This window comes from Aedes aegypti, chromosome 2 (genome assembly GCF_002204515.2).
Source record: "Aedes aegypti strain LVP_AGWG chromosome 2, AaegL5.0 Primary Assembly, whole genome shotgun sequence".
Taxonomy (NCBI): domain Eukaryota; kingdom Metazoa; phylum Arthropoda; class Insecta; order Diptera; family Culicidae; genus Aedes; species Aedes aegypti.
The window spans coordinates 422,011,610-422,038,080 of record NC_035108.1 but is presented as its reverse complement, the minus strand read 5'-3'; the positions used below and the strand labels follow the sequence as shown (position 1 = coordinate 422,038,080).

At 38.2% G+C, this 26,471-nt stretch overlaps 1 protein-coding gene across 8 annotated transcripts in view; it reads right to left on the bottom strand.

The window, feature by feature from the left end:
* LOC5568929 overlaps window positions 1-26,471 on the bottom strand; it is a 440,477-nt gene that overhangs the window by 41,298 nt on the left and 372,708 nt on the right. For all 8 annotated transcript variants that reach the window (XM_021847489.1, XM_021847495.1, XM_021847490.1 and 5 more), the window contains one exon: window positions 13,879-13,970. In XM_021847489.1, the coding sequence (XP_021703181.1) occupies window positions 13,879-13,970 (92 nt within the window). The remainder of the gene's footprint in view (window positions 1-13,878; window positions 13,971-26,471) is intronic.

The window sequence follows — 26,471 nt, the reverse complement described above, 5'->3', positions numbered from 1 at the left end:
AGAAATAAAACAGTTATCGCGATTAGAATATTTTTTTAGCGGTAAAAACTGTAGCTGCTGGTAGAGAGGTTGAAGGGGTTTTCATTAATCGTGATTATCAGAAGAAATATACCATCATAATTTGATTAAAGCTGGTTTGTTTGGTTATTTGGAACCTTTTGGTGGAGTTTTGAATGAGAAGATAGACGAAATTTTATAATAGATTAACTATTCATTATAATACCGTTAAGCATGATCAAATGTTTTCAATAATACATTGCACTTACATGTCACCAAAGTCTATCACAATTGATTAATTTTTCAAAGGCTCAAGTGCTGTAAGGCATTACGGAGCAATTTTTGTGTCATTAATATTATTCATAAAAGAATATTCCCTCGGCTGTTCTGGCTAAATTTGACCTGCCCCAGAAATTAAACTTCAATTGCTGAGTAATGAACTTTTGTCAATACTTTTGTGATCATTTGTAGTATACATTACTACATTTAGATTTTTCACAAATTAATAAATTTTTCCCGGTCTTTTTGATTACCCAAACACGTGAGGGCCCTGGATAAATACGATAGTAAAAGAATTGTTTAAATCAATCAATAACGGATGTTCTAAACTTTGCATTATTTTCTTATCTGACACGATGACATTTTCATAAATCATAAATTTTGTATAGATTTCAGAAACGTCCGGTCGTCAGTGATGGAAAGTAGCAAGCATGCCTGCTGAACCTGGTCGCGAGCATCTGAGTTCTAATTTATTCGCATGTGCTCGCGAGTAAACGTAGTGATTCGTGAACATGTTCGTAGCTGTTCAATTGCGCTATTTAAAAAAACTATTTTCGCTCTAAGTATGGATTTTAAGGAGTTTTGACAACAAACTTGTAGTGTAGTTCACTGTCACTTTGATGGATAAACAATTGATTTACTGTCAAAATCATAATAAATCACACCTTGTTCGTTTATGTGCGAGTAAAGATTCGTGCACTTTTTGCTATTTCTTTTGGTATGTTCTCCCGTGTAGGATTTCGAACTTACACCAAACCAGTTCGCGATTCTGTCACGTTTGTTTTGTGTTGGTTTACACTCGTGAGATGATTTGTTATGCGAACTTTTTCACCACTGTCGGTCATATCCAACTTGAATAGTTCCACCTCGCTTGTCATATCGAATATGACACACATACTGTGAAACGAGCATTAATTACGAGTGAAGATAGAAATAAACAAAACCGTACCATTTTCTGGCATCGCAATCGTGGTTAGCTGCATTCATTTGACGTTTTCATTTCATACGTTTTAATGACCGCATTCTTTGTGAATGCTGAAGGCAAACACTGTCGAATGTCAACGGAAACGTAAATGTTAATAGGAATAATCGAGAATAATATTGGAATTATTACGCTAGTATTTTCTGGTGGAAACCCTGAATGAACGTTTTCAAGAATCCATAAAAAAGTAAATATTTCTCGAAAAGTCTTCTGTAGTAGAGTACCCGGGATGAAAACCTGGAAAATCTCTAGATAAATTCTTATAAGTAATTTCAGGAAGAACTAAAAGCCAATTTTTAGAATTACTGTGTTATACATAGAAACCTTTTGTCCATTGTCCAGACTCTGTCATGGATCTCAGGGTCGTATAAAATGGCCAAAATAAGAAATCGGTAGAATTTCTAGAGAAAATCGTGGGAGAATTCGTGAGAAACTGCACTTGGAATTTATTAGAGGTATCAGCATTGCTAGGAAACATTCGTTGAAAATTCGATTGAGGAATTTATTTACGGATCAATATAAGATTTACTTTACACGCAAAAAAAATGTGTGGTAAAACTACCATTTTAGGGGCTTAATTTAAACGCTCGCACCGCACATTGGTCCAGTTTATCAGAAAACTGGCAAAACCCAATTTCTAAACTGAGTTTTAAGTTAGAAAATAAATTTAAACATTCATCTACATTATCAGATAGTTAAAAATACATACAAGAATTTGAAAAGAAACATATTTTTATACATATTCGGACGTTAAATAGCTGCAAAAGTCCAATGAGCCTAATTTTTGCTTCAAAACTTGACTAATTCATTTTCACCAAAACTTTATTAAACTAACACTTGATGCTGTAGATACTTCAAATAATTGAAGAAGAGCTTCTTTATACCATACAAATCGCTCCCCACCACTCCCCACGGAGATATCTTCAGGATCGATAGAAACTCTTCTGCGATGCAAAGATAAGGCGATTTCGCCGTTTTTCTGAGGAGCAAAACCGAACTCCAAATTTTCAACACAGATCCTCACGCGATTCGAGTGGGAGGGCAAAAAAAATACAAGGATTTTTACAGGTACTGCTTATCTTTACTCACACTTCAAAAGAATTCTAGAGTATGTCGACCGAACAAGACAGTCCTCGGGTAGTTGTGATGGCACTCTTTTCTGATGGAATTTTAGTCTGTTGTGCTTTGTGCTGCATCTTCCTCGCTCATTTTTTGTTGCCTCTCTGCTTAACATCTTTATGCTCCATCGCAAGAAGGCAAAGGTAGCATGCTGCTCTAGAGTATGTCACCGAACTCTGATGAGTTGATGAGAAGTAAGAGAAATTGAAGTTCTGGAAATATCATTTGAGAAGTCCTCGGGTGATATCTGAAGTGTGATCTATCTTATCTCAATCGAGAGAACCAAACCGACAATTTGTCCCGCCGAGAAGTTAAAATTGAATCCAAAGTTCAACATGATCATAAATATGAACGGGCAGTATGGGACCTTCCTTAGCTGAGTGGTTAGATTACGAGGCTACAAAGCGAAGCCATGCTGAAGGTGTCTGGGTTGGATTCTCAGTCGGTCCAGGATCTTTTCGTAATGGACTTCCCTGGGCATAGAATGTCATCGTATCATCGAAAATGGCAACTTTGGCAAAGAAAGCTCTCAGTTAATAACTGTAGAAATGCTCATTGAACAATTAGCTGAAAAGCAGGCTTTGTCCCAGTGAGGACGTAATGCCAAGAAGAAGAAGAAGAAGATAAGTATGAGCGCTGTTGAGGTTGGTAATATTTGTTAAAATGGCTTTGTTTTTTTTTGTCTGCCAAATATCAGAAGACAACTCAATCGAGAAATTGAAAAAAAAACTCATGGATTTTCTATAAAAAAAAACAGAGATTTTTCAGAAACTTGCATTAAAATGGAGAGATCAAGTCTTTAACTAAACCCATTGAAAACTAGCCCTTCAATCCCCGTTCTACACCTTCTTGACATTTTTTCGTAGGTACCACAACATTGCACACCCAAGATAATTTACAAATTTCATGGTCAACCGCACCTCTTCTCGCGTTGGAGCCCAAGATGAATAGTATATTAACAGGTTCAGTCATATAGTCCCATCATCATTGTCGGTCGTCTTCATCGTCATAGGCTTGACAAGCTAAGTAAAGTGATTATGTAACCTTTTCATCCCACACGCATTGTCCAATCGGCCGGAGCGCGAGCATTGGCTGCTGCTAGCGTATTCTACGCTAGAAAAAAATATGACATTTCAAATAAAAAGTAAACAGCACCGTTAAATTTACATAAAAAAAATTATCGCATTGCTGTGTTTGCCCATTGGATGAAGATTGCTTGTTTTGTTATTTGAACTACTGTCCATTTTCGGAATGGGTGACGTGAATACTATGTGCGGGTGGATCAACTATTTTCTACTGGGGGAAAGATTCGTCGTGTGAGATCGGATCGGTTACTCAATTTGCTATTGTAATTCTTAGCTGATGTTAAAATCAAAATAAATGTCAATAAAAGTATCTTTGCATTGTTGATCTACTTGTTTGGTATTTTAGTACTATTTCAGTAATCAACTTACACGCTCAAAAAAGCGTTCTGGAAAACGTGAACTGTCAAAAATACACCGTGAACTACCATGATTGGTCACAGATACATGATCTAGTTCACGGTGTATTTTTGCTTGTTGACGAGTTCACGTCTGTTGTTCACGCATACGAGAACGGATTTTTTTCTGTGTATCGCAGAAATCGATTTTTACAGCACTCGTCGTAATTAATCAACTCGGCAAGCCTTGTTGGATGTATGTGCGACTCGTGTGGTAAAAATCATCATTTTGCAACTTGCTGCGTAAAATAAAAGTACGCAATTAGAAAAGCATAGTTGGATGAATGAACAACTCGTATTGTAAAACCCATCAGCAGTGTTGTTCAGACTCATTTCCCCGAAAATAACATTTTCCGAACTACGAAGCCACGAACTACTATGATAGAAAAGCAGATGATGAGGCTTAAGTACTGCACACAAAATCGATCAATTTTGATCCCAGAGAGCCACAATTCAAGTTTCGGTGAAATGAAATGAGTGAGTGAGTGAGTGCGAATCATTTCACCGAAACGTGAATTGCGGCCCACCGAGATCGAAACTGTCGGATCCCATGTGCAACACTCAAGCCCAACCACCTCCCCCTCCATCTCAGGAATACAACGCACAGTTATAACAGTTCATGGCTTCACAATTCGAATTTCGGGGAAATGAGTCTGGTCAACACTGCCCATCAGTCAGAACCTTGTATCTATTATCTACCTATTACTATTTTGATAATTTTGAATGATTTCTAACATATCTTCTGTTTAAGCACATTTTATTTGGAATATTTATTGACGTCAGATTATTGTTTTAACCATTAGCTAAAGAAGAGATTAAAGAAAAAGAATCAAAAAAATATATTATTGTCTAAAATTACTTCTTCGAGGTACAATGAACAAAAAAACCTGTTGTTAGTGATTGCGATTAATTTTGAAACCCAAGATCGCATACCGGTCTGTTAATTTGGTGTCCAAGAGCAAGACCATTAGGTTTCAAAGCAAATCGAAGCTGGAATTCTCCGTTTTCAATTGAGTGCTTTAATTTATTGCTTCTCTTTTCAATAAATAAGAAAAACTCAAAGATCATTTTTCGGATTTGATGCGCATCGTACCTCAGAATCTCGACTGATGGCAAAACGGTGTCGTTCCATATAAAGAGAGTACCATCCCACTATAACCTGCGTACGAGACGCGACAATGACTACGACCGCCAATATAAACCGCGGCAAGGCAATTGCGAGGGTGTTGCTTCCGATTGAATCTTCACAGTACGGGTCATTGGCGTCTGCCGAGTGCGCGGTCATCTTCCAAGAATCGAAAACCGAAACCTTGAAGACGCTGTCGTTTGATCGACTCTTTTTCATGCCAATAGAATAACAACAGCTGTTGTTGTGTAGAATTATCTAACCCTCTTCGTGACCGAAACCGAAATTGAAAGGGAAATTCGTCCCGCTATGCTATTATGGCATCTCGTGTGCGGCATATCTGAACAGATGTGTTGTTGATCTAACGTCGAACAAGACCATTTACATCGTCGTCGGTATAAAATTGGCCACGGGACGTGCTTGATCTACTCTCGCGCGACCCAAACGCGAGCGTGATCTAACTGAAACGCCAGGGCTCCAAGATGCCTATGCCTATGTCTACTCACTAGGGTGTCCCAAAATTTCTCTTTGTCAGAAAACTTGGAGGCTCAACCTAAGGTAGCTAAAGATGTTACAAAAAAAACTTTTGTATGGGGGAAACAGTCCTTCGTCGCAAATACCAAGCTAATTTTTGTGATAGCCACTCGATAACTGACCAGATGTTTACCTTGCAAATGATCCTAGATGATAGAATTCCGGGAGTAGGGGAACTGGGTGTAAAATGCGCCGTTGGGGTAAAACGCGCCACCCTTGTTTTGAACAAACGACGTGCTTTAGAACGCTGTTTTTCACCCGAGATAATGGAAAATGTATTGAAATGCTTCTCTAGATATATTTTTAAATGTTTTCCTGGCATAAATCGTGAAAAACTGAAAATAAACGTTTTTCGCTGTTTTCGTTGTAATTTTCTGTTATTTTCTAGGCCATTTTTCAGGCCGTTAAACAACAAAACTTTTGAAACTATCACCGAGAATCGACTTGTGCACTCCCATAATTTGTATTGCATGCAAAAAAAGTATTGAATTCAACCTTAAAAAGCGTATTGAAGGACTTAAACTCTAATCAACTCGTGGGGCAAAACGGCCACACCTATTTCATAACACCAAAACAGCCGTTTGAATTCAAATACGAGCAAACGTAATGGCACGCAGTAGTTACGTGCCAATTCGAACCTTACAAATGCACATTTTTCGAATCAGCATGTATACTATAATCGAACAATAACATCTGATCAAACGCCCTAATATATGCAACGTATTTGCAAACATGATTGCGCATGCGTGCGCGCGAACGACTAACGCCGAGATCAGGTGGCGCGTTTTACCCCGCAAAAAATAAAAATGCAGATAAGCAAGCATTTTGTAAACATTGATTTATTAACTCCATAAAAAATAAAATGGATGGCTGTTTCGACTATTTGATAGAAAACATGTTTGTCTATGAGATAATGAATAAAAAAAGGCTTATAATAATGTTCTTCATAGCTAACAATGCTTCCTTCCTTAGAGGGCGCGTTTTACCCCCAGTTACCATACAACTTGCAGATTCATCATCTGTTTATTGATTTCAAGGCGGCGTTCGACTCAGTGAAATGAAATGACCTGTAGCAAATCAATTCAGCTGCTGCTGAACATGGTTTTCCAGCGAAACTGATTAGGCTGATACGTGCTAGGCTGGATGGTTTGAAATCAAGTGTTCGGATTGCAGACGAGGTGTCAACCGTTAGACGAATTGAAGCAGGAAGACGCACTTTCGAATTTAATGTTCAGCATTGCACTCGGGGGTGCTATTAGGAGATCTGGCGTGCAGAGAATCGGCACTATCAAGACACGGACGCATATGCTTCTTGGCTCTGTGGACGATATCGACCTTATAGGAATAGATCGCAGGTCAGTGCAAGAGACCTTCGTGCCTCTGAAGAGGAAGACAGCGAGGACTGGCCTGACCATTAATTCTACCAAAGCGAATTACATAAATTACAGGTAGAGGTAGAGGCAGGCTCGGTGGTGTAGGTGCTGAGGTAGTGTTTGATGGGAATGTGTTTGAAGTTGTAGAAGAAATCGTTTATCTAGGAACACTTGTGACATGTGACAACGACGTCTATCGCGAAGAGAAAAGACGAATTACGGCTGCGAATAGGACCTTTTAAGTAGCTTAGGACCCGCATTTTCGAAACGGAAACAAAATTTGCCCTGTATAAAACATGATTCTTCCGATGGCCCTTCAAAAGCACGAAGCGTGGACGCTGAAAGAGGCAGACCAGAAAGCCTTCGGTGTTCTCAAGTTTCTCATAACACCTTGATTTTTATTCTCGAAAAGTTCAGTGCTAGATTCTTAAAAAGATACTTGCCTAGATGACGCAATACTGAACAAAATTATTGAGCTTGAGCTTGATTGGCCGCTCGCGTTTGCTACTCCAGTATTGATAGATCAGCTGCACACAAGGAGCCAGATGAATGCTTGGGGCAAACAGACAACCTCAGTGTATAAGTGCTGGTGATATTCTATTTTTAAGCAAAAATGACCCTGCCATGTCAGAATGCAGACCAATGATGGGTAGGGAGAGGAATTGATGATGTAATTAAAGCTGGCTCGCAGTAGACCGGATACACCCCTGCATCTACGCCAGTTCATGCGGGAAGATATGGGTAGGGGTGGTAATTTTATGGCAGAGAGGTTTGCTGTTTGGTAAGTAGACTGCTTATGTATTGGTCGTAAAGAAAGGCGTGCCATAATGATAGAAAAATGGAAGCCTAAAAAAACTTTTTTTTGTGTTTTTGTCTGATTCTAGCAAATGCTATGAACGAATATAGATCATCTGTGAAAGATTAAGAGTGGTAGATGGTAGTAAGTGAAAGATACAACTATAAAGTACGAAAAAACGGATGGGCCTAGGATTGAATTCACGACCTTCTGCTAATGAAGCAGAAGCAGTTATTAAACTACCAATCCCGTCATTTTCAGATTTTTTTTTGCTGAAAATAGAAACTAATTTTTAATAAGTTTTGCTGATCAACAGCAACATTTTGCTGAAATTCAACAAATAGTCTTGAAATTTCAGCAATTTGATTTGCTCTCTTTGCCGATCATGCTTGGTAATACCCAGCAAAATATTGCTAAATGAGTTTAGTGTGTAGAATCCGAAGAAAAACTCCAATAAAAGATCTTTGAAAAATTGAACCAAAAATCATGTGGTGATAACTAGTGTGAAGAACCACTTGAGCACCTTCATTATTTGCATTGACTTGGGGTCTCAGTGAAGTTGGCTTAAACTCAACAGAAAGATTCACTTTACGAGACAAATTATGGCAAAATGTAAGTAATTTTCACTAGGAATTCTCAGAAAAAAATTGTAAGTTTTTCTTTACGAATGCCGAAAATCGACTGTGGATACCTCGAGGAACGATCTTACTATTTCTCGCTTTCAGTATCATAAGGGCGTAACTGCAATGCTCGATTTCTCTTCATCGATTTTCTCTTTAGCTAGTTACTTGGCCCGGCGAATGTTTTCGATTATTGTTTGTGATTCAGTAGAAAGTACCCAGTCAACCAGAGATCATATAAGGATGTTCATTTCAAATTGTACAAATGTACAATTTCAGTTGGAATTGGATATAATGCCAAATTTAATTGATTGAAATCGTCAATGTAGCCATCAATTTCGTCTGACTTGAATTTGCATCTTATAGAATTCCATTTTGTTCTGACCAAATATGTAACTTCAAACTGTCATTCCATAATCATCAATTTGAGATTACATATGAGTTCATCTGATGTATATATGAAATCAGACAGGGCAAGACTATACATCGCCGAAGTGGAATTCATAAACATATTGACTTACCGGTTAAAAGACCATCACCGTTCAACAGAAACACAATATCAGCACTTTGCATAAGTATTTTCGTACGATGCCTTTAATAAATTGCTGCACTTCGTTTAAACTGCAAACGTTAATTCGATAAAAACATGGAACCTTCAGTGTTGCTCTGGCTTGGTTATTTGCAAAAGACAATTGTCAACTAAGTTCGGTAACATTTAAACATTATGCTCTACAGTGTTTCATTTATATTTGCTAAAAGACCTATAATTACAGCAAAGATTGTGTGGTGTAGTGGTAGCGTGTATGTTTAGTAATCTAATGGTCAGAGATTCGAGGCTTACGCGTGATATTTTTTTATTCATTTTTATTTTATTTGTTTGAAAAAATTAAATCATATAAACTACTATGCACAATCATACATGCAATTATAGTGAACACCAAATCAAATTGCCTGGAGTTGTATTGATCATGATAAATTCTTAAAAATGTACGTATATGGCCTCCAGATTTGTGCGAATAGAGGGAATTCGTGCATTATATTTCATCTGTTTTTACCGAATAAGTGTTCACTTTATTGAGTTACAGTCTCGCTTATGTTGGCTGGGAACTCATCGTCCTTCGTCTTCCTGTATCATAAAATGTTCCAGAAAACGTTTGAATTTGATGTACTAATCCAAAGGGAAAGTCGATTAGGAGAAATCGATCACTGCAGATACGTCTGTATAAGTAATAGTAAATTGAATGTATATTATTAGTTTTACTACCGACACAGTTACTTAATTTTTTCATTAATATGATGAGTATGAAATCATTTTTTTAGTACTATGTTACATAGTATTCATCTGACTCGGTTTTACCTGACTGGGGATGAACCTGCCTACGGCAGAAAATCCCTTCAATAAAAAGTAATTCAATTCAATTCAATTCAATCTGACTCGGTTTATTTCAAGTTCGTAAAAATCAATGGCATTCTGAACCTAAATACCCAAGCAACACAGATGTTATAATAGAGTATTTTTAAACTATATATTCAGATTCAGTCATATATCAGTTGATAATGCTCAATTATAACATATGTGCTATTCGGGTATATGTAGCTTGCTTTCAATGTCTTATTAACAAAATAACTGAAAAAGTATTTTATTAATATTTGTGTAGTGAAAATAAACAACATCTAGTAAATTTTAAAAGATTCCTAACATTTATTCAACAATCACGAAAAAACGATCCTTATTATCAATGGCAATTTTCAAGGGGTGCTGAGAATTCGTTACGGCCCCTAGGGGTTCGCGGACTTTTGGTTGAGAAACCCTGTTCTAGAGATTCCAAACCCAAAACACAATACAGCTTACTCCAAACGTTTGCACGATTGTTTGATTAACTACAGTGATCAGCAAAAAAAAGATAATTTTATCGTTTTTCATACAAAATGCCCAAATTTGGAAACTTTGATTTTGACTCCTAGAGCTCCGATTGTTCTGAAATTTCTACCGCCACTAGGAAATAACTTGAAATTTGTGCAGTAAAAACTCACACCATTTTGATCACACACTTGGAAGTTATCATAAATGTCCCATATTGAAAGAATTGGCAAAATTTTGGTTTTGATATATTTTGAAAAGTATGAATTAACCAGAAAAAAAAAATATTCTACATACTTGTTTCTCTTGATAAATCAAACATTTTTTCGATAGGGTATGTTCCTCTAAATCCTTTCATTTAAAAAAAAGTTCAAAATAAAAAAATTATCATTTTTTTACAAAATGGGGCATTTACGATAATTTTAAACAAATTTGAAATTATTTCATAGTTGCGGTAAAAATTTCAGCCCATTCGGAGCATTAGCAGCCAAGATTCAAGTCACCAAATTTAATTATTTTGTATAGAAAGTTCATTGATGTTAAATAATTTTCAGATTTTCCCGCCAAAGTTTTGCAACTTGGGTTACGATTCTAATGCTGAAATAATTCAAAAATTTAACCAATTCAATGCTGAAAAAATTGATTTTTTTTGCAGTTTTAAGGAAAAATTGATTGAACATTTTTTTAGTGAAGATACATGCGAAGTAAAATTACCTCGTTGTTTTTCGAATGAACTATAAGTGAACTATAGACTTCAATTGGACTTCTTCTTCTTCTTTCTGGCATTACGTCCCAACTGGGAAAAAGCCTACTTCTCAGCTTAGTGTTCAATGAGCACTTCCACAGTTATTAACTGAGAGCTTTCTTTGCCGATTGACCATTTTTGCATGTGTATATATCGTGTGGCAGGTACGTAGATACTCTATGCCCTGGGAAGTCGAGAAAATTTCCAACCCGAAAAGATCCTCGACCGGTGGGATTCGAACCCACGACCCTCAGCTTGGTCTTGCTGAATAGCTGCGCGTTTACCGCTACGGCTGTCTGGACCCCCTCAATCGGACTCGATGTGGAAAAAACTTTTTTGTTTGTTTTGGGGAGTAACCCAAAAGAAAAACTGCCGAAGACATCTCACTCCTAATTGGTCGGTGTTCAGACAGACTGGACCAAGTGATTTTTCAAGATTTCAGATAAACGTACCCAGGCATTCGAAATTTGCTGTAATAATGAAGCTTATCTGTTTTATGGCATATCTGTATCAAAATAGCATCGGAAAAATCAGACTTGATGGAGTCCTTAGCGTATTTCTAATTAGGACACTCTCATAAGAAATTAATATGATTGGCTGATTAAGTATGTGGCCGAAACTGGTTCTGGTGGCCTAAACGGTTCAACGTGATTTTCAATGCGCAAAAAAAAAATACGCGCTTACTTACGATAATTTTCATACATAACTGAATTGAAAGATTTCGGTTGACGTATTTTGAGCTTCCCAAATATGAAAAAAATATATTTCCTCTTAGTCTGGCAAAAACCGGTGCTTCTACTCTATGTAAAATTTTCGTGAAAAACATCATCATTATCTTCTTGGCATTAAGTCCTCATTGAGACAAAGCCTGCTTCTCAGCTTAGTGTTCTTATGAGCGCTTCCACGGTTATTAACTGAGAACTTTATTTGCCAAAGTTGCCATTTTTGCATTCGTATATCGTGTGGCAGGTATGATGATATTTTATGTCCAGGGAAGTGCAGGAAATTTCCATTACGAAAAAATCCTGGATCGACTGGGAATCGAACCCAGAAACATATTTCTCAGAATTCTCACTGTACTGATTTTTTTTCTACATCGTTAGCTATCATGTGGAGGTTAAGCCTCACAAGATTCCAAACAAAGTGAAGTTTCGGGATACCCTAATGCCTACTCACTCAGCTTCAAGAGGGCAGTTGTTTGCGAAAGCCCAAAATTAGCCATGCAATTCTCAAACCAGCACAATAACAATAGGGCTTTGAAGAGGGCATTGAAAGCTCGAGCACGAGAGGAGCCTCTCACGGTAACCTTAATTCGCGCCAGCAACAAACACCGTACAAACATTGATTTACATATGGTTGCCGCGTGGCGCTGCCATTTAGCACCAACCAAGCCACTTCGTCGTCGCTATGAATTGGCGAGGTTACATGATGAACCTCGAGCATGCCAAATGCAGATCTCTTTCACTTCGATTATGAACCGCGGCACGTCCATGATGCACTTTCCTCTCTGCACACACACAGGATCTGATTTGCATACTTTCTCAAGGTGCGGCGGCGGCATTCGATGGTTTTGTGGCCGAGAAAAATGGTGCACAACAAATTCACACGCACAACAATGATACACAGTGGCCTCACTCCATATGATAGTTGACCAAAAGTACAACTCTTGCTCAAATTGTTTCTTCTTCTTCTTCATGGCATTAGCGTCCTCACTGGGATAGAGCCTGCTTCTCAGCTTAGTGTTCAATGAGTACTTCCACAGTTATTAACTAAGAGCTTTCTTTGCCAAAGCTGTCATTTTTGCATTCGTATATCGTGTGGCAGGTACGATTATACTCTATGCCCAGGGAAGTCAAGGCGATTTCCATTACGAAAAGATCCTGGACCGACCGGGAATCGAACCCAGGCACCTTCAGCATGGCTTTGCTTTGTAGCCGCGGCTCTAACCACTCGGCTAAGCAAGGCCCCCAATATATATTGTACTGAAACGTAATTATTTGCACGTCGATTCACACTGTCTCCTAGGTAAATCACAAAAACTTGAGACGTTGAGCTAGACTTTGAGGAGTTATTAATCAATAGTAGAGCAAGCAAGGAAGAATATAACTAAAAGCATTTTTCTATAGGGTTTAAGTCACCGTCGATTGTTATATTTGAAGATTGTTGATATTTTTCGGTGATTACTACACACTGAAACACGATTATAACGCCACACTGGTGGCGAACGATCGATTTAATCAAATCTGATGATGGCTGAAAACCAGTAAGCCGAAACGTTATAATCGTGTTTCAGTGTGTATTAATCACCGAAAAATATCAACAATCTCAAAATATAAAACCATTTGCAAACTTAATTTTAAAACTTTTGATTAGCTTTGAGCCACTGTGCGTCGGGGAGCAGCCCACAGAGAAACGTGAGCAAATTTTGAACATGCATTCATCACCTTCTACCGAAATGATTGACCGTCGTCTGGCGGTCGGCGGCCGTTGAATGACTTTCAGTTTTCAAAGTGCATCGTGCACCACTCGCCCACTACAATTCACTGGAGATTGTTTTGGTTTGATAGACGATTCTGTTCAATCGTGAAGGAGTATATGTGGACATACTTCTTCTTCTTTCTGGCGTTACGTCCCAACTGGGACAAAGCCTGCTTCTCAGATTAGTGTTCTTATGAGCACTTCCATAGTTATTAACTGAGAGCTCTCTTTGCCGATTGACCATTTTAGCATATGTATATCGGGTGGCAGGTACGAAGGTACTCTATGCCCTGGGAATCGAGAAAATTTCCTTTACGAAAAGATCCTCGGCCAGCGGGATTCGAACCCACGACCCTCAGCATGGTCATACTGAATAGCTGCGCGTTTACCGCTACGGTTATCTGGGCCCCACCCTACTGTGGGCATACGGATGATTTATTTTTAAACTGTATTTTTACGCAAAAATATAACTAAAATATCGAACATACCCTGCTGGATAGGCCAAAACACCGGAAGACGATGACACGTCCAGGCCCGCATTGCTGCACACTGTTAAACCGAGGATCTTCTTTAATTTGATCTGAAAATAATCGGATAGAAAATAAGGTTATTATTGTCACTCGTATGGGATACATAAAATTAAAAAGTAGAACGAAATTTTTGGCGTGAAATCAGCAAAACTTTCTGGCAAACCTTCTAAACAAAAAGCATGAGCATGAGCATAGATGATCGTATAGTTTGTAGTTGGTACTCCGTTTTTGACCAGAACAATCGAAGTGACAAAGAGATCCAATGATTTGGACAAGGATTAGCTAACAATGGCGCCGGGGGGAAGAGAAGAAATGTTAGTTACCTAACCATACTCATGCCTAGCCGGACTCGTGATATGACTCGATCTTTTCATCCAAAGTTGAACAAATGATAATTTTGTTCTGTTTAAATATATAAATTTTAACAAAAATAATCTTGGGCAAAGTCAAATTCTAGGAAAACCCTACGAAATTCTACCACATAGTAGCAAAACTCCTGTGCTGGTTTAAAATTCCTCAACACAACAAAAGCGAGCGTCTCAAAAAAGAAAAGAAATTACAGGTCAAAAGAGGAATATGCTAAAAGCATTGTTTCGAGATTTGAGCCCAATGGTGACTACAAAACTACCCATGATGAGTGGAAACAGTCTAAAATACAACAAACCACCCTAATTTTCATCTTTCGAAAATTGAAAATTTTGTATTTTTTTTTTTTTGGTTTTCGGGCCAAATTTTATAGTAAAAAAGTAAATTTACGTGTAACGTTTTGTAAATAAAAAAAAGATAAAGTAAAAACACATCTGAGAGTGTACAATTTCACAAAAATCGAAATGGCTAGGATTCAACCAGTCACCCCCTAATCCTAAATGCAATACTGAAACAAACTACCAGATAAATTTTCATCCAATTTGTTGAAGATTAGTTCTTTTAGTCATTTTTCTATGCCCCTTTGCTTAGATTTTGCTTTGATTTGTCCCTTTAGTCCTTTTTCTATGCTGCTATATACTAAAGTCTCCAGTAATGTTAAACAAATAAATCCCTCCGTGATACAGCGCTGGTTATTCATCCATTGATGTCCAGACAGAATTTCATCTTAAGAAAATTGTCAAGAATTTCCCAATAAAAATTCAAAGTAGGCTAATGCTCAAAATTACGTTTTTTTTTAGATTCAGATAATTCAATGTTTGAAATATGTCTGCACATCTGACATGCTTCTTGAAAATTCAGAAAAATAAGGACTCTGACAAGAAATCCTATAAAGAAAACCCGACGAGTTTAAGGAGTTTTAGCGTCATTAGGCGGAGCTGAATTCATTTGAATCTTTTCTTACAAAATTCGGATCAGTACCAGACCACATGATTGATAGTTTTGGGAATTTGTAATCAGAAAACACAGTGGACAAATTGAGACATGAATTTGCGAAAAAATACGCGTTCTAGTGAGACTCGAACTCACGATTCCCTGTACGCTAGAACGACGCTTTAACCAAATAAGCTATAGAACACCTTATGATTCTGTGGAATAGAAAGCCAAACTGAATCCGAGTACCGTGACCTGCTCTAATTCCGTGTATTGCCTAATACCGTGTATTTGGGAATTATGTAGATTTCTAGCATATTATATTATTTATTTTTCTAAATGATTGTCACAAACTTGACAAACTTGAACTAAAGTTGCACACACAAACAAACAAAAACAATTTTAGAATGTAATCGCCTGGTGCCAACACACGGTATTAGGGCACGGTTGCTTATGTGTTCCAAATACCGTGTTTCAGTTATAATTCCAAAATAACGAAGGAAATATATTTTATTTCCCGAATCAATCATGCAAACCTCAATACGTTGTTTGATACAAAAGTTTTATTTTTGATGCGCTTCGTTCGTTCAATTGAGAGATATTTCAAATTTTGCCCCGGCAATCGGGGTCAGATGCACGGTATTTGGAACACTGGTATGTTTAACAACATCAACTGTAGCAGTGGTTAAAATTTTCAAAATGGTTCAAATCATATTTTTTATGCAAAGTATATAAAACGGTCTACTATATAAAATATGAAAGACTTGAAAATAATCATACGTTATTTTTATCTGATCGATTGAAACTTAAGTTTTTTTTTAACCTCACGGTAATAGAGCATGTCACGGTACTAACTATGAACTATTATTTCCCCGAATGTTGTTTCCCCGAACGTCAATTCCCCGAATACCCCGTTTCCTCGAATAGCCCATTTTCCCGAAAAATGCTTAGCACTCATAATCGTCATAACTTCATCCATTTCCGAGTTGTAAATGAACCGGTCAGCAGATATGCACACTTCTTTATTTTATTTGGGGTTCATTCGATTTTTTATCGTCCTCGACTTCTTTGGCAACATTTGGTTAGTCGAGAATGACCAAATATCTCTTTCTTTTGATTGCTTATTGTTCTTTCTAGTTTGTCACCATGTCACTGAAGACTATTCTGTTACATCTTGGTACTGCATCACTTTTCGGGGAAACGGGTCATTCGGAGAACTGGGGTTCGGAGAAATGACATTTAAAAGAAAAGTAGCACAATCATATCTACGGGCGTTAGCTTAATAGCTTTTATAACTATGCTTATCATTAGATGTTCGGAATATTAACCCGTATAGGCCTGAGTGAAAGAAAAAATACTATAACTCTCACCGCTCAGCGAATACATAACGGATTTAAATTATTTTTTGTCAGTATACTCGTACACATATCTAGTTTCTAAAAGTGGTCAAAGAATCTAGGGAATGTTCATGTGGCCGGAACTGACAAAAACTTATTTGAATTCGTTAAGTATTCGCTGAGTGGTAAGGGATTTAGTGTTTTTGCTTTCACTCAGGTCTATACGGGTTAAGCAAAAGTGAAGTTGTGTCCGAAATTAGAAATATGAGAAGGCAATACATTTCAATTCATTTAAGTTGCAGAATCCAAATCTCTACCCACGATTCGGAAGTTAAGTGTTTTCCAAGCTTGGTAACGGTTAAGTGTTAGGTATACAAAATTATTTAATTTATATACTTTATGAGGAGTTGTACCATGGTGAATCCAAATCCAGACGGTACCGATATCAGGACACTCTGATTATATTAATTATTTAAAGTTAAAATCAAAAGATTATACATTTGATTTTTATTACCAACCTTTATTTTTGACAATGCTAGTTGGTCGGGGTTCTGCTAAACCGCACCAAGTGCCAAAAACTTTATTCCGAGATATTTTACTTAAAAGTCTTATCGTGTACTAGTTTATCGCGGACGATTAATATTATTTTTTTATCGCTCACATGCAATTAACAGTATTCAATAAGTAAACCAAAACTAAATATACAAGTAAATCATCATAAATTATCGATGTAGTTGGATATTATTAGAAAATATGAAGCACTCAGTTCGCTCTGGCTGAACAAAAATCGAGAAATATGGTTCTTGGTTCGGTATGGTTGGATGTATTTCATAGTTTTCAACAACACAAGTAAAATTGGAGACAAATGATGTTTATCGTCACTATGTATGTTGGAATCCATGTCACAAGTGCTTATGTATTATGATTGGGAAGGATTCGCATGTATTGGATCAAAGTCCTCACGTGTTCATAAATAGATTCTAATGGTCGAAGAAAACCATGAATTTGCTCTGCCAAAGCGCACCAAATTGCTCCCATTTGGTGCACTTTTGCTGATCAATTTCACAGTTCAATGCGTGCAGTGTTCACCAGGAATGAACATCATTTTAGCTGTACATCAACCTGCTGATGTTTTAGGTACTGCAATACAAAAATAACCACATAATCGAAAAGTTGTTTTCCATTACCATCGGATAGAACAACACAAAAAAAGTTTCATCGGGATTCGAACTCATGCCTTCTGAGTGGTAATCTAATATGCTAATATGGTCATCTTCACTTATTGAATGAATGGTGATAAACTTGAAACAAGTAATGCGCACTCTGTTTGACGGGGTTTTCTGAATAACTAAAACGCACCAAGTCCACCTCAGTTGTTCACACAGTATCAAATTAAACTTATTCGTTATTTCAATACGGCTCCTGTGTTGTTTGATTCTCATATTATATAACAAGCAAATGTAACTATTTATTGCATGTCAATGTCTTCACTTCTTGTCAAAATGTGATTTTCAGATAAACAGTACTTAGTGCGGTGTGGCTGGATAAAATTTCAAAGAAAATTGATCAACGCCACCAAAATAATATTTAATTTTAATCAGTCAATTGCTGCACATTTTCACTGCCCTCTGTTTCCATGAGTTGCTTGGAATGCATAAATTGTAAGGAAATTGAATTGAATTGAAAAAAAATTGGAAAAATCTAGCTTTATGTCTGAAACATTAATCCCCTCTGATAACGTGCGTTGGTTTATAGCTCGCTCTGGCTGAACATAATTACAGTTTTACGTGTCCTTCCAAAGAAAATTTGTGATCTAAGATTACGAGGGACTGTTCAAATTACACGATATTTTTATGGTAGAAAGGTATTGATTATTTGAGTCCTCTGGTGAAAAAAACTCAATTTGGGAAAAATGGCACTTGGTGCGATTTAGCAGAACCCCGACCAGTTATTCTACATTCATTTTCAGTCTAGTAACCACTGCCAAATAATTAATAAAAATAAAAACAAATTGTTCATGTTGGACGTCATTTCGTCGCAGTTCAAACCCAACTCAAGTTTAATGATCGAAGAACACGCGACCAATGTTTGGTTGAATGAAATGTTTGTGAAATATATTTATAAAGAAAGTTTCAATCATAAGAAGATTTATTTTGTGAGCTTTGTAACTCGACTGTTGTTAAATATGTTTTTATTGGTGTGTAAAGAGACTGTTTGAGATAACGAGCCAGTGTTTTTAGGTCCCGACATTGCTCAAAAGACCCATGTTTGACTAATGTTTGTAAGTGGGTTTCGAGGCAAAAAAATAAGAGAAAACTTTAAAAATAACTATGAAAAGTGTAGTGAGTTATCAGAATTCAAGAGAGTGTTATATAAATTGAGTAAATCTTCCTTGATAACAGTTCGAGCCGCATCGATTGCAGTTCAAGCCTCATGAACTTCAGCTCAGGTAATCTAACCACCAATATCACAAACGAGCTATACTTTTTAATATTGTACAGCCAACGCTGACATCTTGTTTATTAGATTGATATTTCATTGTGTATTGAAATGGTTTTCATTAAAATTAAACGAAAATTACTTGCTAACTGTTTAAAAGTTGTCCGTATTTCGATCCAAAAGTGTCCGGATTTAAAGACTTAAAGATTTAAAGCTTCAATATTTGCTTGATTTTCAAGTTAAAATCATGGTTTTTACCAAAAAAGTTCATCATTCTTAAGTAGATCTGGATTGAAACAATAGTTAAAACACTATATTACAATATTGGGGATTTTCTAAAACAACACATTCATATTAGAATTTTTATTTTATTTTATTTTATTTTATTTTATTTTATTTTATTGATGTACAAGGGGGTCAGGGGCCAAGTCTCCAGCATAAGTTTGAAAACTCATACCGTCCATAATACACCGGGGGATTTGGAGTTTTGGAAGTAGGCAACGCAACATCTTTGACCAGAAGGTTCTTTAAGTTTTGCTTTTACTCTAGACTTCCCCTACACGTATGAATGATGCAAGGTCGAAAGAACATGAATCAGTCATACATATAACGGTAGTGAAGTGTTTTGCCTAAGGATATGTGAAAGGAGGGATTTTGTGTGGTGTTTTGTAAATCGCTCTGTGGAACAAATTTGTTATTAGTTAAATAATAAGTTCATTTGATTTACCTTTCAATTAGTATTCAATGATTACAGAAACTTTATACTTAACAAAGGCGTAGAGTGCAGCAAGCTTGGTGGACGGATCAAGTGCGTATTGATTTGGCGAGCGTGTGACAGAACCGAGGATGGAGAGATGCGACCGCAAACCGACGTTTTCTCGGCCATTACGCTGCCATGATAAGAGATGCCTTTCCTCTTCGATGAATTATTCCTCGAAGCGGGTTAGATATGAAAACAAGGATAAAGAGAGAAGGAATGTTAGTGATTGTTACATGCTTTATGGCAGTATTGGCGTACATTGAAGTCATACAAAATTCGCTCTTTGGATTCCCACGATAACAATCCCTGAAACTAATGATAAACAACAAAAAATGAATCCGAAAGAGCGAGAACCTTGATACTTCAATGTATGACAATCCAGCTTTATTGCATGTGAGAAGGTCTTGGTGATATTCTCACAACGGCCATTCAGAATGGTTCGACGGATGTAGATATAAGATCATTATGATAAGATTAACGCGACGACATGTTAGTAAGCTCAAAACGATTATTGTATTTGCAACTGTTAATTTAAATAGTTAAGCTAAGGGTCAGTTATTGTATATAACTTTATAGATAAGCAGAAGTAAAGCACGAACGCGAATCCATCCCATCTTCAAATGCACAACACTTCATTCTGGAACTTTAGAACGTCCATGTTGTAACTTGTTCACACAAGAAATCTGCCTCGACCGAGTTGACAGAACGCGCCCATACCCCTTTCTGAACCAAAGGACAGGGAACTAATACCATGATACCTTAACTACTAATACAAAAGCTACTTCTATGTTATTTCCACTACTACGCTCACGGTAATTATGTTATGATCGTTAGAATAAAAACGATAGAGGTTACTACTACATAACAGAAATACTACTGAAAGAACGCTAATGTCGCCAGTGTTGGTGTGATAAATGCAAAGTAGTGCAAAAATGCTTAGAGAATTAAATAAGTTATAAATTACAGCATTTTGTTCAACAATATTATATTAAAGATATTTAAAAATAAAACATTTCAGTAACAACAGTGCCATAAGTTTTCTAATTATTATACATATATCAGTAACACTACTAAACTATCTCTAATACCGCTACAACCTACCTTACGCAAGACCGTAAAATGCCGTAATTAAGAACATTTTGCAATATTTCTCAAAAATCGTAAATTATAGTTAATGATAATTTTAATTGGAATTATGATGCATTACCAGCATATACAAATAGCGGTATGGGCAAATTTCAAAAAATTTCTTAAATTTCGACAAATTTTGGACCAAATACGCTTACGGATTTAGGCAATGCGCTGAATTACGGCACCTTACGGTATTACTAAGGTAATAATTACTACATTGTTAGTAAACCTAACATAAATGCCTATTTTCAATGACCTGTGAGACGCAGAGACAACCCGCACCCACTCTTGCGCCTCGTGATCTACTGAAAAAGATTTATGTATATTGAACTAATACTACTATTAAAAATAGTGCTACTGAAGAAGGTGATCGTTGGTTTCCCAGTCTTGTTAGTGATTTGAGTGTTAGTAGAGACTGGTAGTAGGCCCTGCCGGTCCCTCCAGCATTACGCGTAGTTATCTGGTGTTAGATCATGCGACAGTAACTAAACTCATGCTGAAGGTGTGATAAATCAAGTGTAAAATATATTTAAGCATTGAAACACATGCCATTATTAGACTAGCTTACATTTTATAAGTTATAATTACGATAAATTTTCGCGATCAATATATTAGCATAAGAGTATTTTTTCACAATATCAACAATATGTAATCACTTGATTAATCACCGTCAATCCCATCACCTATGGACAGGGTACAACACATTCATATTAGAATTTGAACATTTATGTCGACTTACTCGTCCGGGTATTGATGCATTGGGTATTGTGCTTCACGGACGCCTTAACTGTCCGTAATATAAATCAAAACGGTAGTAAAAGTATATCAATGTGTCCATTAGAATTTTTTAAGGTAAATTCAAGAAAAGTCACTGAAACAATTATTGGAAGAAATCCTTTAGATAACCTCAGATAATGACCTTAAGCTTGACTGTCCGTGATTGCTACTTCAGTATTACCAGTTCAGCTGTACTCCTGTACTCAATGTACCAACCAATTTACTACTTGGAGCAAACAGACACACTCAGTGTTTAAGTGCTTATTATTATTATTATCTATTTTAACAAAAATTTTGGAAGAGGAAAACTCCTTTGAGTGATTTCCTTTCGAAATCTTTCTCAAAGAGGCACAAAACCTCTTCATCTTTTCATATAACGTTACAAAACAAAAATAAATCTTATAACTAAAGGCTCATACGGCAAAGATATACCATAGCAAAGCCACAAACTGCAACATGAATCCAAGCTATCTGAAGTATGAAGTGATTTCCAAACCAGGATGAGGGAGGGGGTCTTCCAAAACAGAATCCATCTTCACATCTGCAAATAAAAATAGAAAAAAAAAACACACACACACAAAGCACGAGTATCAAACAATATATGAGATTTCATTCAAAAAACTAAATAAGAGTTTAAGTATATGATAACATCTTGTACCCAGTATATAGTGTTTATGTGCTTGTGTTCTTCTATTTGTGTGTCACGTCAGAATGCAAACCAGTCAGTAGAAGGTAGAAAAATTTATGTTGCATTAAATCTTGCCTACTACAGACAACTTTATCTGCGTAAAATAACGCAGATTAAATAGGTACAAAATAGTTCTTTTTTTTACGGCACAGGTTTCTTTTTGGTTTAGCAGTATGCCAATATATCAGCCGTAATCGAATGTGAGGTAAACGGTTTCTAGTTCATTTCTGGTTCTAGCGATAACTATAAACGTATATGAGATATACAAATTGAAAGAAAATACTATGCGGTAAATAGATATACAACTATACGATAAAAGGGACGAGCCTGTGATTGAACCCATGATCTTCTGCTTACAAAGCAGAAGTGATGGTCCAAGCTCGTCTCTTGAGAGTGAAGCGATGCCGATGCTTAGCAACCTGAAGAACTTGAAAGCTATATTAGATACTAAGTAAGCCTTGATTTTCTACATGAATAAATCGATAAGTTGTTAGTCACTCAAACTGGCTGGACGCGTTTTACTCTGCTCCATACCCTCTCAATAGGTTATGGGTCGCGTTCGGGAGTTTTTCGCCATTTTTTCGAGGCTAAGGATGACGTCGCTGGAAAAATTGGGCGTAAACCGATTGAACGGAAGCAACTACTCCAGCTGGAAATTCAAGGTCGAGCTACTACTGGTTCGAGAAGATCTCTGGGAGTACGTAACCGGAACCTGTCCAGGAGAATTGGAAACGAACGCAGCAGTGGTAGCAGCATGGAAGAAAGGTGATCAGAAGGCCAGAGCCACAATTGGTCTTCTGGTTGACGATAGCCAACGGAAGCTGATCCAGGACACAACCACGTCGAAGGAAGCCTGGGAGAGCCTGAGGAGAAATTTCGAGCGCACAACGCTGACGTCGAAGGTTTCCATCCTCAAGAAACTGTGCGATATGCGGTATACTGATGACGAGAACATCGAGAAGCACATCACGGAAATGCAAGATTTGTTCGAGAAGCTTTCGGTGGCGGGTCAGGTACTAGACGCAAATTTGCAAGTTGCGATGGTCCTCAGAAGCATGCCGAATTCCTTCAACCCATTAACCACGGCTCTGGAAAGTCGTTCGGACGCCGATCTAACGTTTGATCTTGTAAAGACAAAGTTAATCGACGAAGCGGCCAAGCGAAGCTGTTCGGGAACAGAGCAATCGGTGTTGAAGGCAGGTACGAGGAAACCAATAATTTGCCACCATTGCCAGAAGGTTGGACACAAGCAGAAGGACTGTCGTTCGCTGGCGCAGAGCCGGGAAGCAGAACCGAAGAAAAATGAACTGAAGCAGAATGGGAGAAGCAACAAAGCCAAGGTGGTTCGAAGCAGTCCTGACGAGTACGCTTTCATGACAAAGGTAGGTGGTAGATCAGATTCATGGGTGGTTGATTCTGGAGCTACCTCGCACATGGCTGCTAGCAAGAACTTTTTCGAATCGTTGGACGAGACCATCACCGATGACGTCGTGCTGGCGAACGGGATCAAGACGAAATCTGCTGGCAAGGGCGTGTGTCGTATTCAGTGCGCTGGACCGGACGGGTCTGTCAATATCATGACTCTCAACAACACGCTATTCGTTCCTGATCTTGAAGCAAATCTATTCTCTGTTAGATCCGCTACGCAAAGAGGAGCAACCGTCGTTTTCGATGACGTAGGATGTCGCATTACAAAGGACGAGAAGGTAGTAGCAGTTGGCAATGTCTCTGCCGGATTGTACAATCTTCAAATAGTTCACAATGCACAAGTGGCACGGAGCGCAAGTCATTCGGAGAATTGCCAACACGCGTGGCATAGGATGTTCGGCCACAGAGATCCTGAAGCAGTCGGTGACCTGGAGAAAAAGAATCTGGCAACTGGTATCAAAATTGTGAACTGTGGAGTCAAGGCCATCTGTGAATGCTGTTTGGAGGGTAAGTTTTCCAGATTACCTTTCCCGAATAAGTCCAAGAAGAAGACGAAGCAACCTCTGGATTTGGTGCACACAGATCTGTGCGGACCGATGAACACACCAACTCCAGGTGGGTGTCGATATTTCATGGCAATCACGGACGACTTCACACGGTATTCTTTTGTGTATTTTATGCGACGGAAATCAGAAGCGACCGAATACATCAAGCAGTACGTGCGAGAGATGAAGACCACGTTCGGCAGACCGCCGAAAATAATTCGATCGGATCAGGGTGGTGAATTCCAAAATCGAGAACTGGCTGAGTTTTGTCGTCAAGAGGGCATTCGACAGCAGTTCAGCACCAGCCATACGCCGCAGCAGAACGGAGTATCGGAAAGGAAGAACCGGTCATTAGTCGAGATGGGAAGGTGCCTGTTGCTTGATGCCAAGATGCCGAAAAAGTATTGGGCTGAAGCTATCAACACAGCGTGCCACCTCCAGAATCTTCTACCGTCAAGTGCTGTTTCAAAGACTCCGTTCGAATTGTGGACAACAGAGAAGCCTGACGTTAGTCATCTGCGGTTGTTCGGGTCGCAAGCCTATGTGTGGACTCCGAATGAGAAGCGTTCCAAGCTGGACCCAAAATCGATGAAAATGACGTTCGTTGGTTACTCGCAGCAACATAAGGGATATCGTTTCCTGGATCTAGCGTCGAACAAGCTCGTCGTGTCTCGTGATGCCAGGTTCATTCCAGCGGAAGATGTTTGCAAAAATGAAAGTACTGATGAAGGTGTCGTGTTTTATCCATTCAAGTCAGTGGCCAAGAAGTCTGAAGAAGTCAATCATCCTATCGTTGAGGTTGAGGAGGAGCATCCACGGGCCGAAAGCGAATCATCCGAAGATACTGATTTCGAAGGTTTCGATGAATCAACGTTTTGCGGAGAGGACGATTACGACACTGCGATCGAAGTCGAAGAAGAGGTTCATGATGTGCGGCGATCCAACCGTTCCAACATTGGTGTTCCACCAGTGCGGTACAGTGAAGCTACCCGGTTGGCTTCTTCCCAGCAAGATGAACCACGTACGTATGAAGAAGCAATGCGAGGCCAAGAGCGCCACAAATGGAAGAAAGCCATGGACGATGAATTTGCATCCCTTCAGTAGAAGCATTAACCTAAGAATGCTAATGTCGCTGCTATTCGTGTTATCAACATCTAGTTTGCCACGAACTGACAGCATGAGTACCGGGCATCAAAGTGTCATATTGATTAAAACAACCAAAACAACGACATGTTATTGAACAAACAATGAAAAACTATAATTTAAGGTAATAATAATTAAAATCAATTTTGTGACAACAGCGCACCTAGCGTTCTACTACTAATATTTCTATTATCCCTTCAGGAGAATTTGACATGGGAAATCTCGAAGATGCCTGCAAATAGAAAAGCAATAGGATGTAAATGGATCTACAAAAAGAAGCTCGATGAATCCGGTCAGGTAATCCGCTACAAGGCACGGCTTGTAGCACAGGGCTATAGTCAGAAATTTGGTGTGGACTATGACGAGGTGTTTGCACCTGTGGCGAAATACACTACCCTTCGCACCCTACTATCAGTGGCTACTCGTCGATCCCTGCAAGTCAAGCACATCGATGTCAAGTCTGCATATTTACACGGGGACCTCACGGAGACCATATATATGAAGCAACCCAAGGGCTACCAAACTGGCTCCCAGGAGGAGGTGTGTCTGCTGAAACGCAGCCTCTACGGGCTGAAACAAGCGGGGCGTATCTGGAACCAAATGATATCGGACAAACTGGAGCAGCTAGGATACAAGCAATCCGAGGCAGATCCCTGTCTCTACATCCGGAAGGTCGATGGAAGAATGTCATTCGTTTTATTGTATGTCGACGATATGCTCGTGGCAACTCAGGACAACGATGAATACGAGCGGGTCTACCGCTACCTATCGAAAAATTTCAAGCTCACGAGTCTAGGAGATGTTACCAACTACCTGGGCATTCAAGTGGAGAGAACAAGTTCTGGTGATTTCCTTTTGAATCAATCGGCTTACATCCGTAAGATTGCCGAGAGGTTCAACATGGTCGAAGCGAAGTCATCAAAAATACCCATGGACCCTGGGTATCCGAACGTGCAGCAAAAGGAGGAGGAAACTATGCCAAACGGTGAGCGCTACCGTAGCCT